This window comes from Haliotis cracherodii, unplaced genomic scaffold (assembly GCF_022045235.1).
Source record: "Haliotis cracherodii isolate W230 unplaced genomic scaffold, xgHalCrac1.p SCAF_1, whole genome shotgun sequence".
In the NCBI taxonomy this organism is placed as follows: Eukaryota; Metazoa; Mollusca; class Gastropoda; order Lepetellida; family Haliotidae; genus Haliotis; species Haliotis cracherodii.
In genome coordinates, this window is record NW_027266264.1 from 48541001 (window position 1) to 48561804 (window position 20804).

Genomic DNA, 20804 nt, shown 5'->3' on the forward strand with positions numbered 1-20804 from the left:
CCGTCGGTCCCATTAAGAAGCTGTTGACAAACGACCTCGATAGGCAAAGACCAGTCCACCAACTAAGCCTGCCAAGAACTCTAACCCAGTAAAAATTAAGGAATCGAGAGAAGCGAGAAAAGATGACAAATGTAGGCGTTCATATAGAAATGGGTTTTATTCTCTAAAATATTCAATCTATTAAGTTTGATTGTTTGACAAGTTTAATGACCACATTCGAAAGGTTTTAGATAATGCATTTGATTACATCGACACACAACCGTCAGTCCCAGAATATTTAAAGGAAAATATTGAGATACATTTTCAAGAACACTTTTACATTAATCCAAGTGATGTTTCGCTTACTACACCTCTTTATACATAATTACTTGAAATGGAACTACCAATATTTTATTAAACTAAATCTCAAATATATCTGTTAATCATGAGTATCCATGTCAGGTCATGGTCTAAACAATGGATAAAACAATCCCTGGGTTCTTTCGGATTTGATGTTTGATGCTGTAACCGGCATTGTGACTCGTACCTGCAATTGTTCGTAATGATGTAAGAAATTTGATTTTGCATGTTTGTTACTGAATTAAAACGTCGGTGTATAGGTTCTGATATCGGCTTCATATTTAGAACCTGGATGCACAACTCAGTTTAAAAACGGAATCATTAGTAGATATTGCACTGCTTATCAGTTTTAAATTGTCAAAAATACAACTATTGACTTTTTGTCAAATGCAAACCAAGATAATAATGGATGATTCCGAATATCAATAATAATAGTACTTTCTATTCAGTATAGAGAGTGCAACAACGAAACTGCTGAGGATAGAGTTTTGTTTATTAATACTTCAGTTCGTACTTCATCGACCATTGGAATACATACACATACAGACATCAGTTACTATATAAATGACATCAATTGTAGTAGTAACCAAATCTAAAATTTTGAAAATAAGTTAAAATGACAAACAGCTGCAGGTTGCAATAACGTACGGGCTTTCGGAGAATACATGTACACACATGTAGTGAACTGCAGGTGGATAACAAAGAAAAGAAAACGAGATATCTTGTTTAGGCATCATCGTCCTCTTCCTGTTTGATCATATTAATACAACCAATGTGTTCAGGCAACGTTTTATAACATTATGATGATCGAGTTGACACTGGGTGGTGAATTTTCATTTCATAATGACGATAGGTGCATTATCGTCCATATTGAAGATTATGACAATGAATCTGACGGAAATGATGTAAAATGGCATGAAATGATTCCTGTATAACAGATGAGTATCATTTATGTACAATGTATATACCCAATATAAACATGTTATCTCAATGTTGAATACACACAAAATTGACAAATGTATATCAAAACTCATCATCTCGGAAATGTTTTTCATAATGAATAGTATAGCAGTACTGACTGATGTCATGGAAAATATATGAGAGGCCGTTTGTATGAAATATTCAACACTCATAAAAGTTCACACAAATGTGCCTAAATAGGCAAACGTCCTCTTCAAGCACGTCTTGGCGTCATGCCATTGTTTGAAGGGTGACCAACGCATGACTCTCTGGCCCCTAACGATTCCTCGGAGCACTATAATGTAAATAACAGTGACCCTGCATTAAAGCAAAAGGTCATTAGAAACATCAACGAAAAACCTTCCATGTCAGAAATTCCGAATATGAACAGAGGGTTCTGTTCCAGCCCTTCGTCCTTGTGTTTCGATGCAAATTCAGACAAAGACCTGACACTCTGCGTAGTAACTATGTTCTTGGATCAATAAAAGCAATTTGTATCACCAGTTTACATGTAAATGCATAGATGTGGTTCCATGGTAATCTCAATAAGGCCCTCCCGGCGGTGTCCCACTGTACAAGTACAATCAATGGTTGGGGACCCTAGAGTTTTACTTTTCGCTGTCTGGCTCTGTTCATTTATTCTTTGATCCACTACCGCGAGTAGTTATTACAACTACTCTAACGTCAGTCATATGATCAAATGACATTTTTTTAATGCAATATATACTGATACCCTTCTTCAGCATTGATTACGGACACGCTTCGGATTTCAAGAAAATGTAAAAGAATATTATTTTTTTACTCTTCTGGTTTAAATTGATATCATCTGAAACAGTATTTGAATATTGTCGAAGATGGTGTATTGTTATCATTATATTACGCTGCCTCAAGATCTTGACATGATACGAAATATCAATTCGCAAAATAATATGTGGTGATTACGAATCTGGTATTTATATGAAGTCGAAAACAATATGGTTTTTTAACGTCCAATATGTCATCAATCTTTACAGACATTACGTTTCTATTCATTATCAAGAACTAGGACGTCGTTATAACGCCTCGTTTTAACTTGGAATACTTCACAATATGTTTCCATTATTTTCACTTTTCCAATACCACAAAGTCTTCACACTACACTCGAGTGATATCCGTAGGATCAAGAGGAGATCAATCAAATTCTTCATCTGCAATCGTTCGTCTTCTTCTAAGTATTACATGCACAGTGTACCATCCTGCAGTTTTGTTATTTGCATGACAGTTATCAGTAGTTTTGTATGTGTACCCGTGTTGAACCAATAATTGTTGAGGAGAATCCTCCCTGGCAAAGTGCGTCTTGCCAACGTGTGTACGAGAAAGCCTCAGGATATAAGCCAGTGGGCATTTAAAATAGTGATGAAGCTGAAGAGAAGGTAGAGATCTCGAGGAAGAAGACCGACGGCGCGACTCTCCAGTCCCATCGATCCGGCTGCAAATAAAATAAAGCAGACTTAGTCATGATTTGATGTGAGTATATCAATATCTTGATGCTTAGTTTAGCAAAGTTAAAGCTTGTCGGTTCAGCAATGTGATGTTTGCTATAGAAACTTGCTGTCAGCAGCAAAATTGAAAACATCTCTTCGAGTCGTGTCTGGGCTCGGATATTTTGTGTCTAAGAAGATTCATTGTTCGATTGATGTAGAAGGCGCATTTATTTGTAGCCTGTGATATAATAGAATGTCAGTCATGAAAGAAATGAGGTGTCAGAGAGCCTAAACTACAATTTCGAGAATAGCCATGATACTCCTAGACTGAGGTGCAATCAAAACATAAATTGGATCAGTTCAGACCTGAATTCATACAATAAAACAATCGGCACAGGCGACTATCAGCAGAATGTTGTAACTGTTATATTGTGATTGGTACTCGCACAGCGTGTTCTAAGCCAAGTAGAGGTCATTATAACGATCCGAATATCTTAATGAACATTAGCAGACAACATAAATTAACATGAAACATTAAATGGAACTATATTTAAATAGAACATCCACATATAGGGCTGTTACATTTAGATAGTTACAGATACGTATAAAGCTTCCATCTTACCTCTTTTTACGTTATTTGAGCCTGCTGAAATGAGAAATAACAATAAGAAATTAGAGATGCAAATAGTAATACAGACAACTATTTTGTTGAAGCTTACCCACTAAAGTGGACAATCTATTTTTTCATTATTTCATGGTAATAAGTTCATTTTTGACATGGAACAAATTCATGGAACACGGAGTTGTAACTGGCCAAAACTTAGCAATTCATGAACCAATAGACCAACGGCCCTTTCCTTAAAGCTGATTTGTGAAAATAACCGCCTAACAAACGCTTGCAGCTGTATCACGACGTTAAAATGCGTGTTTGAAGTTTGTCATTAGTTGTACATAAGTTCGCATCTGTACTACATTATAGGCAAAGGACTAATATATTGTTTCATATTTAACACGAGGAGATCACTGCCATTTATATCGTAAGATATTTCTCTGTTTCCTCACGGACATCAGTAGAAATAGCGCCAAGTGTCATATACTGTCAAGTAGATTGTGTAGATTGAAGCCTTAAACGTTTTACGGTTATATCCCAAGCTCCGTTTCACCAAAGAGATCAGCGGACTACGACTATCGAAAGTCATCGTTAAAGTATACAACAATCCTGTTGCTTCGGCTGCTTTATGAATGAGGCCCAGCTTGATACACTGCTAGTCGCTGTGCTTTATCTTAAAATGGTCATAAACTCACTCACTCCATTGCAGATCTATCTTTTGGTATGGATAGTTAATTGACAGAGAAGATCGTGAATAATAGGGAACGAAAGTGGCAGCAGCCAGAAGCCAATCACGTGTCTGTTTTATGAGATTTCCTTTCATGCTTGTATTTCAATGTCCCAATTTCTATCCATTTATGAAATTGCACTTGTAACGTCACATTCTACAAACAACTGCATCTAGGGATGTCTGCGCTACATTTAAGCTAGTCGTAGTTTCACCAACTAACACAAGAATTCCATCGAAGATGTATGGATTGTGTGCTATGTCTCGGTTCCACCTTTCTGTCAAACATGACGTTTTGCTTGTTGGCAACCCCACTTTAGTGGGGCTAATACTGTTTTATAATATAGTTTACCAAGTAATTTTCTTTTCTTGGGATATATGAATGTTAAGTGTACATTATGTATAAATCAGATCGACCATGCCCATGTAAATGAATAATAAATACATAAATCTGTATTGGCAGGCTGCGTTGACATATGTCTCAATTACACATTTCAACAGGTCGATAATTTTCAAAAGAATTCCTGACTAAAACATATACCTGAGATATTTAAAGACATACATAAGCAGTTTATTGAATTGATTTCGTCTGGTTTGGTGACTCACACTCACCATTCATAACGTGAACTTGGACAGATGTGGTTTTCAGCATTTCAGGCGAACGACACACGTATGTCCCCGAATCTGAAGGTCTAGAATTTCTTATTTCCAGTAAACTGCTCCTCCGTTCACTCGGAGGGCCACCAAAAGTCAACACTGATATTCGTGGTTCGTGTGAAAGAAACAGGTCACCATCCTTAAACCACTCCAAGTTATAAGTATTACTTCCAATGAAACTTGCGTTACAAAATAAACCAATATGGTCTCCTTTTTCAACGTACGATGTACCACTGATATGTATATCTGAAACATAAAAATCTAAATAAACGTTAACCATTAGCCAGTCAGTAACATCTTCAAAAACATACACACAAAAACATCGTGATATTTACGTTGTTTTAAAGAAAGTTAATATTTCTTAATTTCCGATCAGTGTATCAACTTTCATATTTATCATAAATAGGAGAATAAAAATAAGACATGTTGTGAAGAAATCCACCTTGATTAACTTGTGCCATTAAGGAAGTGTATGCCTCGGGTTACGGAATAGCACACTTCATGGTGCCGAACTTTAAATCAAAGAACTAACGTATAATTGACGTTTGCCCAGGTTTCAAAACTAGATGCACTCTATATATCCGATGTACACGGCATTGTAAAAAATAAAATTGTGATTGATTTTCGAGGTGAGTTTTTTTTGTAGTTTTAGACAAACATCTACGTTTCAAGATGATGATTAAGCATACCTGGATGTCTTTTAACTGGAACATCTGGAAGAAAATCAACAGTGAGTTTAATACGTATTATCGTTTGTAAAGAACAGTTTACTTCAGCTTTCAGCGACTTTAAAGATCATAGTTATGCTACTTATTATGCGCACTTTTGTAAATATCTGAATGAACATTATTACATGTACGAAGGACACTGTCATTGTTTCTTTCCCAGGATCAACAGTTGAATAGCAGGATGAAATGTTTCTCTACATCCTTCATGTCATTACCAGATAATGGATGACCTGTTTCACTCCTATGATGGCCGTCCGTCAAAAGCAATAAATAGCAAGTAGAGGTTTGGGAGAGGATGTAAAGAAACACAGGCAGAGGCATCCAATATCAAAAGATTTATCACTTTTCATCTGTAACCAAATCGATTGCCGGGTCAACAAAGGACCATACAAGACAAAGCATATGAATGGCTTAGCGTTGATTTGCGTTGCTACTTTGGTGTGTTGTTATAGCTGATGAGGAAGGCATATTCACAGAGGAACAATGCAAACGGTTTGGATCGGGATAGTTCACTCGCCATCGTCCAATAATATAAGAAAAACACTTTGCTCTGCTTGACAGATTTGACAATAACAGTATCATAATGTTGCATATATTATCAACTGATGGCAGAGCTGGATCCATAATCAGACACGAATTCGGGATGAGTGGATTCTGGCAGGGCTACAGGACACACCACAGTCACCTAAATCTCCCCCCCCCCCCCCCCCCCCCCCTCCCCAACTCCAGCCACCCCACCATCAACGTCATATCGTAACATGTTTCAATCGTTCTGTGTGCAACATATCATACGAGGGCTGGTCTAAACGTTCTAGGCCTAACAAACCATACCAACAATGGTGAAAGTGTTTTTAATTTTAATTTTTAACATAATCTCACTGCTTTAAATACACTTCTCATATCGATAGTGGAGCTTTTCAAATCCAGTCAGCAAAACGTATTCTGATGCCACCTTGAAAAACCCATTCAAGGCAGTGTTCAGATCATCGTTGTCGTCATAGCGCTTACAACGAAGGTGTTCTTTCAGTTTTACGAAACAGGTGGTAATCACTTGGTGCCAGGTCTGGCGAGCATGGAGGGCGAGGAAGCTCTTCGAACCCACATTGTCGCACAGCAGCCTCCAATAGAGAGATGCGAGAAGAGGCATTGTCATGAAGTAGTAGAACTCCAGCAGTCAGCATTCGTCGCCACTTTTCTTTGATAGAATCTCTCAGGCGATGAAGCAAATCAGCACACCGTTTGCATCCTAGAATACAGTGGCCATTACTTTCTTCACTGACCTTGAAGACCTGAATTTCTTTGGTGCCGGAGAAGTGGGATGATGTCATTCCATGGATTGACGTTTTGACTCGGAATCATAGTGGTAGACCCATGTTTCATCAGCCTTTACTAATTTCCTTTTTGAACATTACGACATTCTTCTCACTTAGCTCTAAATGTTCTCAGGCAATGACAATTCTTTTTACCTTAACATCAGAATTTAGAAACTTTGGCGAGCAGATATCTTATTCATCTGTAAATGTTCATGAATAACAGTTTCAATGGATCCATGGCTTAGACCTGTGTTTTGCTCAAGTTCAGCAATTGTAGCACTTCTACCTGACAGTATAACATTTTCTAGCTCCATGATTCAATCTCCATTAATTGACGTCCATCAAGGCTTGTCCTCCCAGTCTTAAACCTATCTGCCCAACGTTTAACAGCGGAATAGCCTAGTCACTTATCCCCATACACTTGTGACATACGGTCATGAATCTCTTGGCGAGTACATTTCTCTAATGAAGCCCATTTCTGGTGTCCCCCGCCGTGATATTGCTGAAATATTGCTAAAAGCGGCGTAAAACCATACTCACTCACTCACTCACTCATTTCTCTTAAGTTAAAAAACTTGATGACTGCTCAGTAGTCGTCCTTCAGGACCCCTGTCACGTTCAACTGACTGTCATTATTATACAAACGACCTCAACATACCAAACATACTTGCAATGGACTACTCAAACAATGTACTTCATTGACCAGTCCACTTTGTTACGGCCCGTAGTTGAACACTAGTCAGATTTAGAACTTTTTGACCAGCCCTCGTAGAATTTTAACACTAAATACTATCACATTTATATAGATAACAAATCCTTTTTCCTCGTCATTATCACCACATGTATGCTTATCCATCTTCGATAATCGTACGCTAGTGTTTCAAACTGAAATACAATGATTTTACTTTTGTTTTATTTGTGAAATGAATTGAATATATATATATTTGCGTTTTGTCAAATTCGTTTTCATTATAATCTGTGATTGAAGAGGTCTTTTTGTGATACTTTCCTTTGAGTCTCTTTGTAGCAATGATTATCCATCAATCATCCTTACATTTGACAATGAAATTAAATCGCAATTTCACTTTTTTTTATAATGCACACTGGAGTACAACATTCCTTGTTATGTGTACTGGCATGAAGAACGGCGGTAGTCAGCAATATTACAGATATATAACAGCGTCGATGTACGTGGACGCCTCATTCAGGGGCCGTAAATGTGAACATTTGATTCAGGGACCGTTCATTGGTGCTACATAAAACGACAACCGTAACTACTACACTCCAACTGGCTTACGAAGTCTTGGTACTGTAGGTTCTTTTCCGTTCAATATTTAAGGGTCATTTCTCGGAATTATTTGTCACATAATTTACTATATGCAGGGTTCAAATATTCATGTTTGCTAGTTGCTGTATTCATGTTGTGTTTCGGTACATGTATGTATTTGCTAATGTTTAACATGAGTCATTGAGTAACTTTGGTTCAACGCCGCTTTGAACAGTATTTTACTTGTGTCACAGCATGTCGCATAATGTAGGAGAAAGCATACCACGATGCAAGTCTTAGTCTTTTACTTCTTTGGAAAAAAACTCGCGCGAATATAGGTTATACATACATGTAGCTCATAGCATAGACCACTATGTTTTGGAGAAAACATAAACATATTTTTCTGGTGGGCTTCCACAATTACAACATTCTGGATGCAAACATGCGGCTGACATAGATCTGAACGTTTGAGATGATGGATCAATATATTCTTCAAATTAGTCCTGTCCTGTACAGGCATGTTCCTCATACTTATTCTGAAGAACCGATATGTCTATATCCCAGTGGGATTACTGTTTAGTTTTGACACACACGTGTTACACATAATATGTAAGCATCTGCTTTAAACCCGGGTTTTTGCTTATTTGAAATAATACCACTGTGTTTAAAATGTAATTTATAAGCCATCAAATACTGTTCAGACAAAAGGTATTGATCGTCGCTTAAACAAGTGAAATAAACAATCTGACAGTTTGAGATCCTTTGAGGGCCGGGTCCCATCATATGTATAATATGTTAAGCCATTTGATGGAGATAACATTGAACTGCTCGTATATGACATGTACACATAAATGTGCCTCAAAAGAACTTCCTCATCTGGATATTATTTTTTGGCTCTATTTTGAGAATAAGCGGACAGTGAAATATTGAAATTTCTTAGTTAAGAAGTTGTTCATAGCATCACTGTCACAATACAGCGGGACTTCCCGTGGGTGTAATTTGCAGAGAACATTAAACCGTTTTCTGGTACATTCATCGATACTTAGTCGAAACTATTATGTGATATAGTATTGATTTATGAACAAAATTGTATGTTGTTTTTTCACACGCCCCTCGGCATCCATGAAAGTACCAACTACCAGGCAATTGGATATTATCATGATGCATAATCAGGGGTATCAAGGTATGTGTCTGTCATTATGTCAATAAGTCCTCCTTGTAAAATGATGCATTCATCAATCTCATATTGATACACGTGATAACTGTTTCTGGTGAAAAATATTTCCCGTCCAGCTTAAAGGTGCAAGCGCTTATTTCACGTGTGGGCTTTGTGTTTCACAAACAGAGTACTACAATGTTTACTTGAATGAAGTGTTTGTTTTACCAGATACATTAAGTCAAAGTGTTGACGTATGCAGAATGGGAATTCGATTATGATGTACTTAGGCCAGGTGTTAGATACATTTTATAATGACACTATCGTCTTTACACAAATGTAAATTACAAGAAATGATCTAAAGAGCGTTCAACCTACCTTTTACTTTAAGATATATATGTTGTCTAAGTTTTTTCTTCCTCATGCTTATTTGGCACTCGTATTTTCCCGTGTCATCCGGGGTGACATTTTGTATCATTAAGTTCCACTGATTACTCAATGGTACGTGGTCAACGTGAAACCTCATATCTTCCGTCCACGTCCGTGTTCCAATTGTAACAGGGTGAGGATTTGGTACTTTCCTCCACACAATCTGAAAAAATAGAACAAACTTTGATCAATTGTAATACTTTCAAATCGGTTGATTTATCGTGAAGCTTAAGTACAGTCACATCTCTTCAGAATTGTTTTGTGCAACAGTTCAGTCTTTATTTAATCCCATTTTTCGGAATGATTTTGTTTAGATCCTTTTTCCATTTTCGTCTTTGGCAATATGGTAACTATTTAAATAAAAAATTGTCACACCAATGTTTTCAATACAAACCGTTCTAAACCTGTTCACCTAATGATGCCAACTTTTCTTGCAAACGGAGATACGAATACCAATAAGTCCCCACTCAAAGAAGCAAGTATTAAAGTTATCCATCAGAAATGTTCACACATGGATGAAAGGGAAGAAACAGCTCCTGTGATATTGGGGTCAGAAACATTTGGCATAAAGTGGAGATTGAGTGGGCAGGGTTGTTTATGTCCATCAAAGTAATGTCTCAAATGGCCTTCAAGTAGCCGAGATCAACTTTGTGCATGATTTATTATCTTTATCGTACACGGAATTAATCATCACAGACTGTAATCAAAAATCGTCTTTTGATCACGCATACATGAATTAAATGTCTCTCTTCAAGTGTAAAACATCAAGTATCATTTTAAGATACGTTGACTGTATTATACCTATTATGAAAATGGACACTGCATAAAGAAAACTGTCACACTATTGACGGACTTCCTCACGAAGAACTCTGAGTATAAAACGGTTTCGTGCAGTCAATGAAGATTGCAACTGCTACGCCAAAGTGTCCTAAAAATGTCCATGCTGAAGCTAAGTCTGATCATGACGAGAAGTTATTTATATTTTGACGTCTTGGTTATCAATAGTTTCTCCGGGAAACTTTTTCTGCGTACATGTAAATCCAATTTCAATCAATTTCCTCCAAGTCCCTAGAAACATTGCAACAACACGGATTTATTTGAGGTGAATAAACCAGTCTCTCTAAAACGTACAATGCAGATTTAACAAAACCCACGAGACAGGACTCTTAAAAGTTGATCATGAAAAAAAAGCCCAACAGAACTGACATGTTACCTTAATTGAATGGGGTTTTCCAGCACCCACGGTTGCTATAAGCATCAAAAGCTTACTAAGTACATCTACAAACGACGCACAATGGACCGTCACTACCCCAAATAATGTAATCTTTTAACTTGATTTTAGAAATTTCCCTCATGGTACCTTATTGCTGTAAATTGTAAAATTAAAACCATACATTTCCCTTGGAACATATATTTATTTTAAATGTCACTCAAATGAATAATAGATACATCTTAAATAAATGAGTCTGAACATCTATTCCAATTTCAAATTATGTTGGTCCTTTTGAAAGCAAACTGTAATGAAGACAAGTTGCAGCTGGCGGTCATTATGAATATATGAACGTCATGTAGAAACAAATGGTTGTCCTCTTGGGGAATTACTTCCAGACGAAATAGACCCGCTACTTGTTATAACCGAGAATTCCTTGCTGGTAAACGAAACTGCCCAAAATGGCCTTTATTATGGAAATGGCAAGAAAATATTTTCATCTCTTGTGTATTATATTTGTTCAGGGGGGTGAAAATAAGGCAAGAATTTTCAGTGATCTGATAAAGGCATCTGTTGTCTGAACGTGTACTGTGTTAGGTTTCATGTCATTTTTCTATTTAAAATGCAGTGTTGTTTGATATCTTGAAGGACGGCCAAATGATCCGACACTTGAGACGCCTTCCGGTTCTATGTTTTTAAACTGTTGCAGGGAGAACACCTTATAGGACACAAATGAGTCTCACGGTGACTGTTTTGATGTTCGGCGTTTTTTTTATATGACTCTTCCATCCGTATCAAATATTAGAAACCAAACGTCTAATCAAAAAGGCATGAATTGCAGAACGAAAGGACTCCTTTCACAAAATAATAATGTTTCGTCGCAAGTAGCGTCAATATCTTCGGTTGACCTGTGGTGTCAACAATGACATGCGTACGAATATGAATCATTCATGAAACATAGCACATGGCATATGAGTCTAACAGAAACCGGTCTCGGTTGCAACGCATCATGAATGAAATCAAGAACCAAATATAGATAAATGTGTAGGGTTAAACGTATTTAATAATTGGGTATCGTGTGTTACTTACTGAATCGTTATGTAGTTCTGCAGATACAGCACTGCCTTTGAGATCTAGTACCATACTATGTCGGTAACATAACATACAACCTTAGATCTACCCATACCTTTCTTGATTTGCGTCGTCAGGCAATAAAACCTTACTTTTTATGCAAATTGTGTGAATGGCGCGTGCTAACGGTAGGGCAGGACATGTTTACCCTTTTCGCGAACACATGCTGTCATCACTGATTTTCAGTGGTCCTTTCATATAATTTTTACAGCTATTTCGCTCTTTACACCAAATGGAATCGGTGTCTGTTGATCATCTAGACTGGTTATTCCCTTGCATCGACAATTTATATTTACGTACGATGAATAGTTCATGCAATCCTATGTTAAACTGTGAAACCTTTTCTTAATTTAAATCCAGTTTAAGCATAGCATAATCTACAGTTCCACATTATTTATCATATGATCTACATTAAACTTACACAATTGCACAGTAAAGTTCTAACTCTCAGGCTCAGTATAGTAATAATTAAATAAGTGTAGTAATTAATTAATTACAGTTTTAATTGGCTGTGTTCTATCTTACTCCACTTATTTAATTATTACTGTACATGAAACGTTGACTCCGAGCTGACCGGTCCTTGTTTTTAACCGCTTAATACCGAGCACCAGGCAGGGTGACAATAAGTACCATCTTTTAACGTCTTTTGGTATGACGTGGCCCGACCTTCCGCTCTCTGGCCAGACGTTCTTCTCACTAGACCACGGAGGCGGCCCTTGTTACAAAGAAGTGAAAAACAATATTATACTTATCCACATACATTTCTTCATCATCTATTCTATTTACAATGAAAGCATCACGCAGCCAACACATGCGAGAAATATGTAGTAATTATCAGTCGTTGCCGTTATATGGGTGTTACTTTTTGTTCTGGTGACATGTCAATATTGCTGAGAGTGAAAACAACATGGATTCATGAACACACTGTCCTGGTAATTGGTGCTGTATCAATTCATGCACTTTCTCCGAAGGCACAACGTATACTCCCATGTATTGACATGTGGTCTTAAGCATATAGTTCAGTCCAATTTATGGTGTGATGATGCAACTATTGATATACGTTACCGATTTCTGTGACACCAATGTTCAGTCTTATCTTCCTTTTTTTGTTACACAAAGCGATCTTAATTCGCAATGATGCGTTAACAATCTCACAGTCGTACTTTAACATAGCACTACAGAACATTAAGGGAATAAAACAGCAATGAACGTACCAATAATAACTGGAGACGCCTAAATGCATGTTGGACGGTGATATTTCTCTCCCGCAGTGATTTTTCCGTTCCAATAGAAACACCTCGAAAATGGGCTTTATGACTTGCCACAGCCGCATTAGGGTTTCTGACAGTATTTACCACATGGCAATATGTTCTTATCACAATATCCCATCCAGACAACTAAAGCCTGAAGCAAATTGCATCTTTCCGGTACTTTACCATTTCAAGTCTTTTCTATTGAAATTGACATAATGAATTTTATTGTAATCCTGAAAATCATGCCAGTGAATGTGCTTCCGGCATCCCTTTACGTCAATCATCGCCAATAACTGGGTAGCCAGAAAGGAATATTTGGAATGAAATAGACCCGTTAGACACATTATGTTTGTGCTTCTTATTTCCAAGTTGGCACATGTCTTGTTCCTTCCAAATATTGAGTTAAAATGGACCGATAGTTTTGTTCATTGGGCTATAAATCGGATTTCCGAATATTGCAGGAAGATAACGGGATTAGCAAAGACAAGGCGAAATGCACTGTTTCCACTTCGGAACATCATTGATTTGATTAAAACAAGATAACTTCCTCTCAGCTGACAGCAGTCTTAATCCTACTATGGAGCACCAGATTGTCCGTTTCATTCTAGAGTTGACATGTAATTTAGGGCTTTCTCACTTGCATTCAATCTGTTGATAACTTGTGAACAAATTTGTTGAAATCATTGCCAATGCGGATAAATCACGAAGAAAATGAAATAAAACGTTCACGTTCTAAATGTTACGTTTAGCATACAGCGACTGCGACCAGGCATCGGTTCAGGTCGCCTCGTTTGGGCATAACAACCTGGGCACCAGAGAAGATGGTTATTCATGGCGGCGTGTCAAGCTTTGCAGTGATATCCGGCGGTTCTTGTGAGGTGCTTCTGTATGTCTTGCCACTTCCATTTGCGTTAACTAAAGATGAAATTACGACATCCCCTAGCCAATTCAGCATGGGCGTTTGGCAGTGTGGAAATATCTTAGCTTGATATTGTACAAATCAATTCTTCTTGGACGGTATTTTATATGAGCCTAAGATAAAGTCGATTAAAGCAGATTTATCTTTTTCTGATACAAGTGCTGCATGTGAAAGATATAGTTAGAGAAGCCTTCATATTTTATTGAACCATGTGAACATTAAACATAATAACTCGTTAAGAAAAACAAGTAAGGAAATTTATTTCCCAGCGCATCCAAATTGCATGTTGTAAATTTACGCTCATGGTGTTATTCTGTGGTACATTGTAAGTTTCTATTTTTACTTGCCTACCGCAACGTAACATAGCCAAGGTCTCCTCAGTTGTATTTCGTATTTGTGGTTTACGAGTATCGACTTACGACTTGCACTCCAATGTGCAGAAAATAGAAAATATTCATGGTGTATTGTCCATGTGTGCTGACATATGATACCCTGTACTTCCCTGATCTGAAGAAACATGTCATTAAATGCGCACGTTTTTCAGTGTGCACCTGAGGTAAACCATTATACATACATCCAAACGCTATTTACTCATCAGCAGTGCATACGTCAGACTACTGCAATAATTGGTATCAAAGCGTAGCACAACGCCAATAAACTGCACAGAAGAAAATATATGATTATATGGTAAAGAGGCGAGCTGAAATATTGCTTAAACTGTAGAGGGATATCCCCGCATACATGTACCTTGAAGCCATCAAGACCATTCTTCCAAATACAATGATTGCATTTATGAATTGTTCATATTGTCCCACTTCTCAGTTCGTGTTAGAGGTAACACTATTATTCAAACAGTACTATCAAAATGCAATAAAACTACCAGATATAAAGTACCAATTACTCCTAGCAAAATCTAGTGCCTATGCTTCTATGAGAATTAAGCTGATTGATTATACGCTGCATTTAATCATATAATCATTTAACATATAATCAACATGAAGACATGATAATGGGATAATATTCTTTTTGTCATCTACTTTGGATATTATACTTTGATGTAGTTACAAACGTAGCAATTTGACTACAGCGATATATCAGGCTGGATACTTATTCACATTCGGTCGAGTGTAAGTGTAAAGTGTGAATAACTTTATCGCTTAATTACCACGTGCATGCATCACAACATGCATCTGACATTCGAAATAACTATTTACAAGTGACATAAGAGGCGAAGTACGGAAATTCATGATATATATATATAAAACAAACAACTGCAACAAATATACTCTTCAAAAAAAAGAAACTTGACACTGACTTTCAAATTGTAATATAATGCGATTGTTTCAAAATAGGACACAGAAAACATAATTGAAACACTGTTTGGAGATCAATGTACACAATGTTCAAAATATTAATCGTGTCACCTAGACAGACACACGTACATGATACAGTTAATGTTACAGGGGTACAGAAAATGTCAGTATCGGTTGAGCCCACCACGCGCATCAATCCCCGCTTGACACCGACGACCCATAGATGCAATCAAGTTGTCAATAACACGCTGTTGGATGTGCTGCCATTCATGCTGAAGTGCATCAAGGAGCGCCGGAAGTATTTGGGGCGGTAGATTCCTTCTGCGAACGCGTCGATCCAACTCGTCCCCACAGATGCTTAATCGGGGACAAATCTGGTTACCGGGCTGGCCAAGGTAATGTCTGGATGTTGTTGTGCTGTAAGAAGTCCCGACAAACACGTGCAATGTGCGGTCGAGCGTTGTCCTGCTGGAACTGTCCGCAGTGAACGTTGACGTGAGGAAGAACGTAAGGCTGTAGGATCAAGTCTCTGTAACGCACACCTGTCAATGCACCTGCCACATGCACGAGAGGCGTCCTACCACCGTGATGATTTCCGGCCCAGACCATGACACTCCCGCCGCCAAATGGGACAACCTGCTGCACACAGTTGGGGGCGTAACGTTCATCCCGACGTCTGTAGACACGTGCTCGCCCATCAGCACGTGTGGAAAGGAAACGAGACTCGTCAGTAAATTCTCCACCTCGCACGTGCACATCTAACCCTCTGTTGGCACCAAAGCAGACGGTCCGCCAGATGACGTCTTCGTGCAAAAAGTCCAGCCTCCCTCAGTCTGTTGAGTACCGTTTGATCTGATATTCTGCGTACCCCAGGGATCTGTGAGGTTGTAGACGTGGCTGTGGTAGTACGGTCTTGGAGGTGTCGCAGCCGGATGTATCGATCTTGTGCTTGGGTTGTCGCCCTTGGTCTTCCTGACCTTGGTCTGTCGTCAACTCTGTTGGTGTTGTTGTATCGGGTCCACAGTGCGGAGATTGTCTGTCTGGATACGCCAAAGTTTGTGCCTGGCCACCTCTTACTGAGTTGCTCCAGCTTGAAATCTCCCAATGGCGTTGTTCCGTTGAGCTGCATTCAGTCTTGGCATTCTGTCACCGCCCCTACTGCCGGTATAAGGACTGTATGAACAGCCGTTGATGTGGATTTTTATACCCATTCCGCAGGGGGGCCTGCATGCCTAAATGCAGGATCCTGTGCTGCACGTTTTTTACATTTTGTAAAAAAATTCATAATTGGTATCAACTCAAAAACACTGTTTGGAAGGATATTTGCAAAGCCATAATTTCATTCATACTCCCATTGAATGAAGTTTCACCTGCTACAATTTACTTAACAAAATTGAGCCAACGTTCTGCTACAAATGTGGATAGGCAGAAGAGTTTACCCTAACAATCACACTATAGGCACTCGACTTGATTGGAAGCACATGAACATTAAAATTGTAAGTGACTAGTACATGCATCACAGGAACATAATTATGAGAAGACACAATACGCTGCAGACAGCTATGACAACAGTCTGTGGAGAGTGATACACAACACACAGGTCTGCAAACATTTGATCTTTTATCAAGATACATAATATAGAATTATGTCGGTACAATAATTCGTGTAATGGTTTTATTGACGCATATTAGCATGTAGGTCAGGGTGGACATAACGGGCCTCATAATTAGGTCCTCTTATCTTGAATTATGAAGCATCCGTCGTAACAATTGACAGTTGGGTATCATTTTCTGGCGTAGCCTTCTTTCATGTTTGAAAAATACACCCATAAATCAGCAATTGAATGGGGGAAGCTATTTATTTTGCCACGAATGGCACGGGGGGTTGTAAGTTATTGGAAATAGAATTGGGTTATTAACAATATGAACTGAAGGTACATTATTGATCAGCAAACAGTGTATGAATTAGGAGATAAACCTACTGTGTTTTGAAATTTGATGTAGTCCCACTGTAGAATAGTTACCTCTTTATTATAATTTTGAATTTTGAACGCTTTGAAAACGGCGCTGTTTTGCAACGTGTAATAACACAGGTGCACAGGTCTGCAATCTTAGAACATTCCGAAAAGTGGTCATAGGTAGTTATATATGTAACAATTATTACTAAAGTTCAAGATTAAAAACACCATAGTCGTGAGTAGTTCATAATAAGTGTTCAAAATACATAGTTTTTCAAAAGAAGTTGACAAATTACACTCCAAACTAAGTCCAAAGAAAGATATTTTAATTTCTACCAAACTGTTGTACACTGTGGACTGACTGTCATTTCTCGGAATTTTGTGAGAGAGTGTCATTTCTTGGAAATCGAACATGCCATCATTTCTATTGTAGGGGTGACGGGTAATAGAAAAGGGTTTTAAAATGCAAAACAAATATATTTCTACAGCAAACTTTATCAATTAACATTCTATTATACATTTAACATGTGTTATTAGTAGTAGTTAGCTATTACCCCCAGTAAACAATAATAAAATCAAAATAAATGCCTCTCCACCCCTAACTTGGATGTGGCAGAATTTGACCTACATCACGGTAACTCACACCTCACAGCTGTCAATGGTTGACAATCTGTGTTTTCATTCTCCGTAACGAGTTATAGAATGAAGTAGGATGACAACCCGGATCTATATGTGGTTCAACATTAACAGGTAGATTATCTGGGATTGATCGAGCCTGCTGGTACATCCATATGATTAGTGAGTGAGTTTAAATTTTTCATCGCATCGGCAATATGGCAGCCATATCGCGATGAGCCATATGATTACCAATGTGACTGAGTGTGACTGAACAGCCGCTTTTTAAGCTGCAGACGAGCCGGATATTTTGAAACGAGGAATCTGCTCAGTGTGACCTGTTAATTTAAAGATTTCACGGATCCAAAGCCAAATAGTGACAGAACTTAGACATTTGTGTCCCAGAAATAGTGGATCTGTATGATTTTCTTAATTGTGCGTGTTCTGAAATGAATTTCATCAAGTTTGATAAGCTGTGGACTTTCGAAAGGGTGTGTTTTCTAAAGGACTTTCAAATCCACTCCTGCCAAATTCTAACGGTGGTGGTTGACGGAGATGGCAACGAATATCGATTAGAAAAGAGGTTTGTAAACAAAGTGTGGTCATGAATAAAGTTTTTTCAAGCAATTTTTATAATGTTATATTTTACTTTCACTGTTGTATCAATGAGGAAATGAGGAAATAGCTTGAATTGTTCCGATTCTGGTCACCATAGAACATTTCTCTAACAGTTTCATAAACATTTCATTTGAATGCAAAATGTCATCTTTAATGTCATCATCGAAGCAGTCAGGGTTGCGGCCTAGAACGCCCAAAACATTCGATATCAAACCAACTTATTTCCTCTATTTGACGCTACGCCGTCTATTAATTTCGCGAGAGCCCTTGACCCGGCGTGTATTAGGGACCTGGCTGGTATTAGAGACCCAGCGTGTATTAGAGGAAATATAGATATGTTTTACAGTTCATATGGGGGTGATCGATTGGCAGCCATTTTCTATGAATCGATATGTAGGCTATCTATGTATTCATACCCACGTTTTTTTGTGAAAAGGCTTAATATATTCGAAAGGGGTTTCCGTAGCAAAATGGAAACCCCTTTTTAACCAATCAGAATCAAGCATTCATCAATGTCATTGTAGAATTATGCTTTTTTACTATTCACGATGCGAGTACGTATTGTAACCCAACTGTTTCCTGCTCATTCTAAGTGAGCGTATCTTGGCCATCTGATCTGGATGCAACTTCCATCAAGAAAATGATGCACAAAATACAAATGCACTTATTTGTATGTCAGGACTCACTGTCAGACTGCCTGCATGGTCCAGTGGACAGAGCGTCTGTCCAGATAACGGAAAGTCAGAGGTTTGTTCCAACCAAAAGACGTTAAAAGATGGTACTTGTTGTTACTCTGCCTGACGTTCGGCATTAAGGGTCTAAAACAAGCACAGGTCGGCTCGGAGTCCGTTTACTATATCTGAGTTGGGTATTCATGTTAAACTGTGGCATGGTATCTCAGTAGGCTAGCACTATAAAAATCGACATTAGTCCGGACTAATACTAACATACACATACACCCCCACGCCTTCATGCACGTCGCTATATATGTGGAATAATCTTGAACGCGACGTAAGATCCCACTTCACCTCATCTCATGATCACCAAAGTGTGTCAACGTGACCTTTTGTAACTGTTGTGTCCCCGCCTAGTTTGAGAACATAATTCATCATATGGGAAGCTTCATATTTAGAAAATTCCTATAACTCAGGACAAGCACAGTTCAACATGTATGTTATGCAACGTCAGCTAAATACAAGTAGCACATACCGTTCGTTCTCCAAGATTGCTTACAGAGCAAAATAATCTGGCTGTTTCTCCTTTACTATATGTTAGACTCTCCGGAACATCATTAAACTCAGGCTCGATGATTCGGATTTCAGGATCCGTCCTCCCAACTGAAAAGATAAAACACAATTCGCTGACACAGTGACTTTTGATACATAACAGAAGTATGTGATTCAATGCTGCGTTATCCCAACGCGTAAAATATTCACTACATTGTAGTACGTTTAGTCTGGCGTTGCAGCAGTAAACACATCATTGACTGAATCCTCTGATAGCTAATAACCAGGATGACTGTCTAGACTTTGCCTGGTGTAAATTCAGGTTGTGGACACTCTTTCGTTATTTGTGTACATTAGCACTGGTGGGTTCTGTCAGTAGCCACAAAGTCAAGTCAATTCCAGCCTCACGAAACATTAAAGATTTGTCGCAACTCTATTCCTTCTGTGTCTGAGACTGACCATTCATAATGGCCTTTATTTACTTCCGACACGAGAAAGTCGCCCTACGCGTAAGAAGCAATAACCTAATCCTTCATTGCCAGGTACATGCACGCCACAACCGAGAGTAGTTTAAACTGCAAACTGCTGATACAGTGTCAACAAGATCATTCACCGAAGTCGATACCTGAAAATGATTCTTTTAATCTGAAGCATTGAAAAATGTCTTCTTGCAGTGCATGTTCCCCCGCATCATTTCTAATGTTAGTATTGACCGGTAACGTGCCTAGCGAAAGGACCACTTATGAAACATATTGATTGCCGAAATTCCTTTTCCAATATCCATACAGTTATTGTCGCAATTGATTGAATTACGTCGGAGAACACAATGTTGATTGCAATTGCTGCGATCTAAGTCTTAAACAGGACAGTATCGGCAATGTGTGAATTCTTGAATGCATTGTCTCACACATCG

The 20804-nt window shown here is 38.2% G+C and overlaps 1 protein-coding gene across 2 annotated transcripts in view; it reads right to left on the reverse strand.

The window, feature by feature from the left end:
- Positions 1 to 216: 216 nt before the first annotated feature.
- Positions 217 to 20804, reverse strand: part of LOC139478817 (neural cell adhesion molecule 2-like) — a 94207-nt gene continuing 73619 nt past the window's right edge. Inside the window, exons 2-7 of one of the 2 annotated variants that reach the window (XM_071261486.1) lie at positions 19875 to 20002; positions 9599 to 9812; positions 5446 to 5469; positions 4712 to 5002; positions 3385 to 3408; positions 217 to 2767 (exon numbers count right to left, since the gene is read on the reverse strand). In XM_071261486.1, the coding sequence (XP_071117587.1) occupies positions 2661 to 2767; positions 3385 to 3408; positions 4712 to 5002; positions 5446 to 5469; positions 9599 to 9812; positions 19875 to 20002 (788 nt within the window). In that variant the 3' untranslated portion in view covers positions 217 to 2660. Of the gene's footprint in view, positions 2768 to 3384; positions 3409 to 4711; positions 5018 to 5445; positions 5470 to 9598; positions 9813 to 19874; positions 20003 to 20804 lie in introns of both variants that reach the window. The other variant, XM_071261480.1, reaches the window with a different exon arrangement.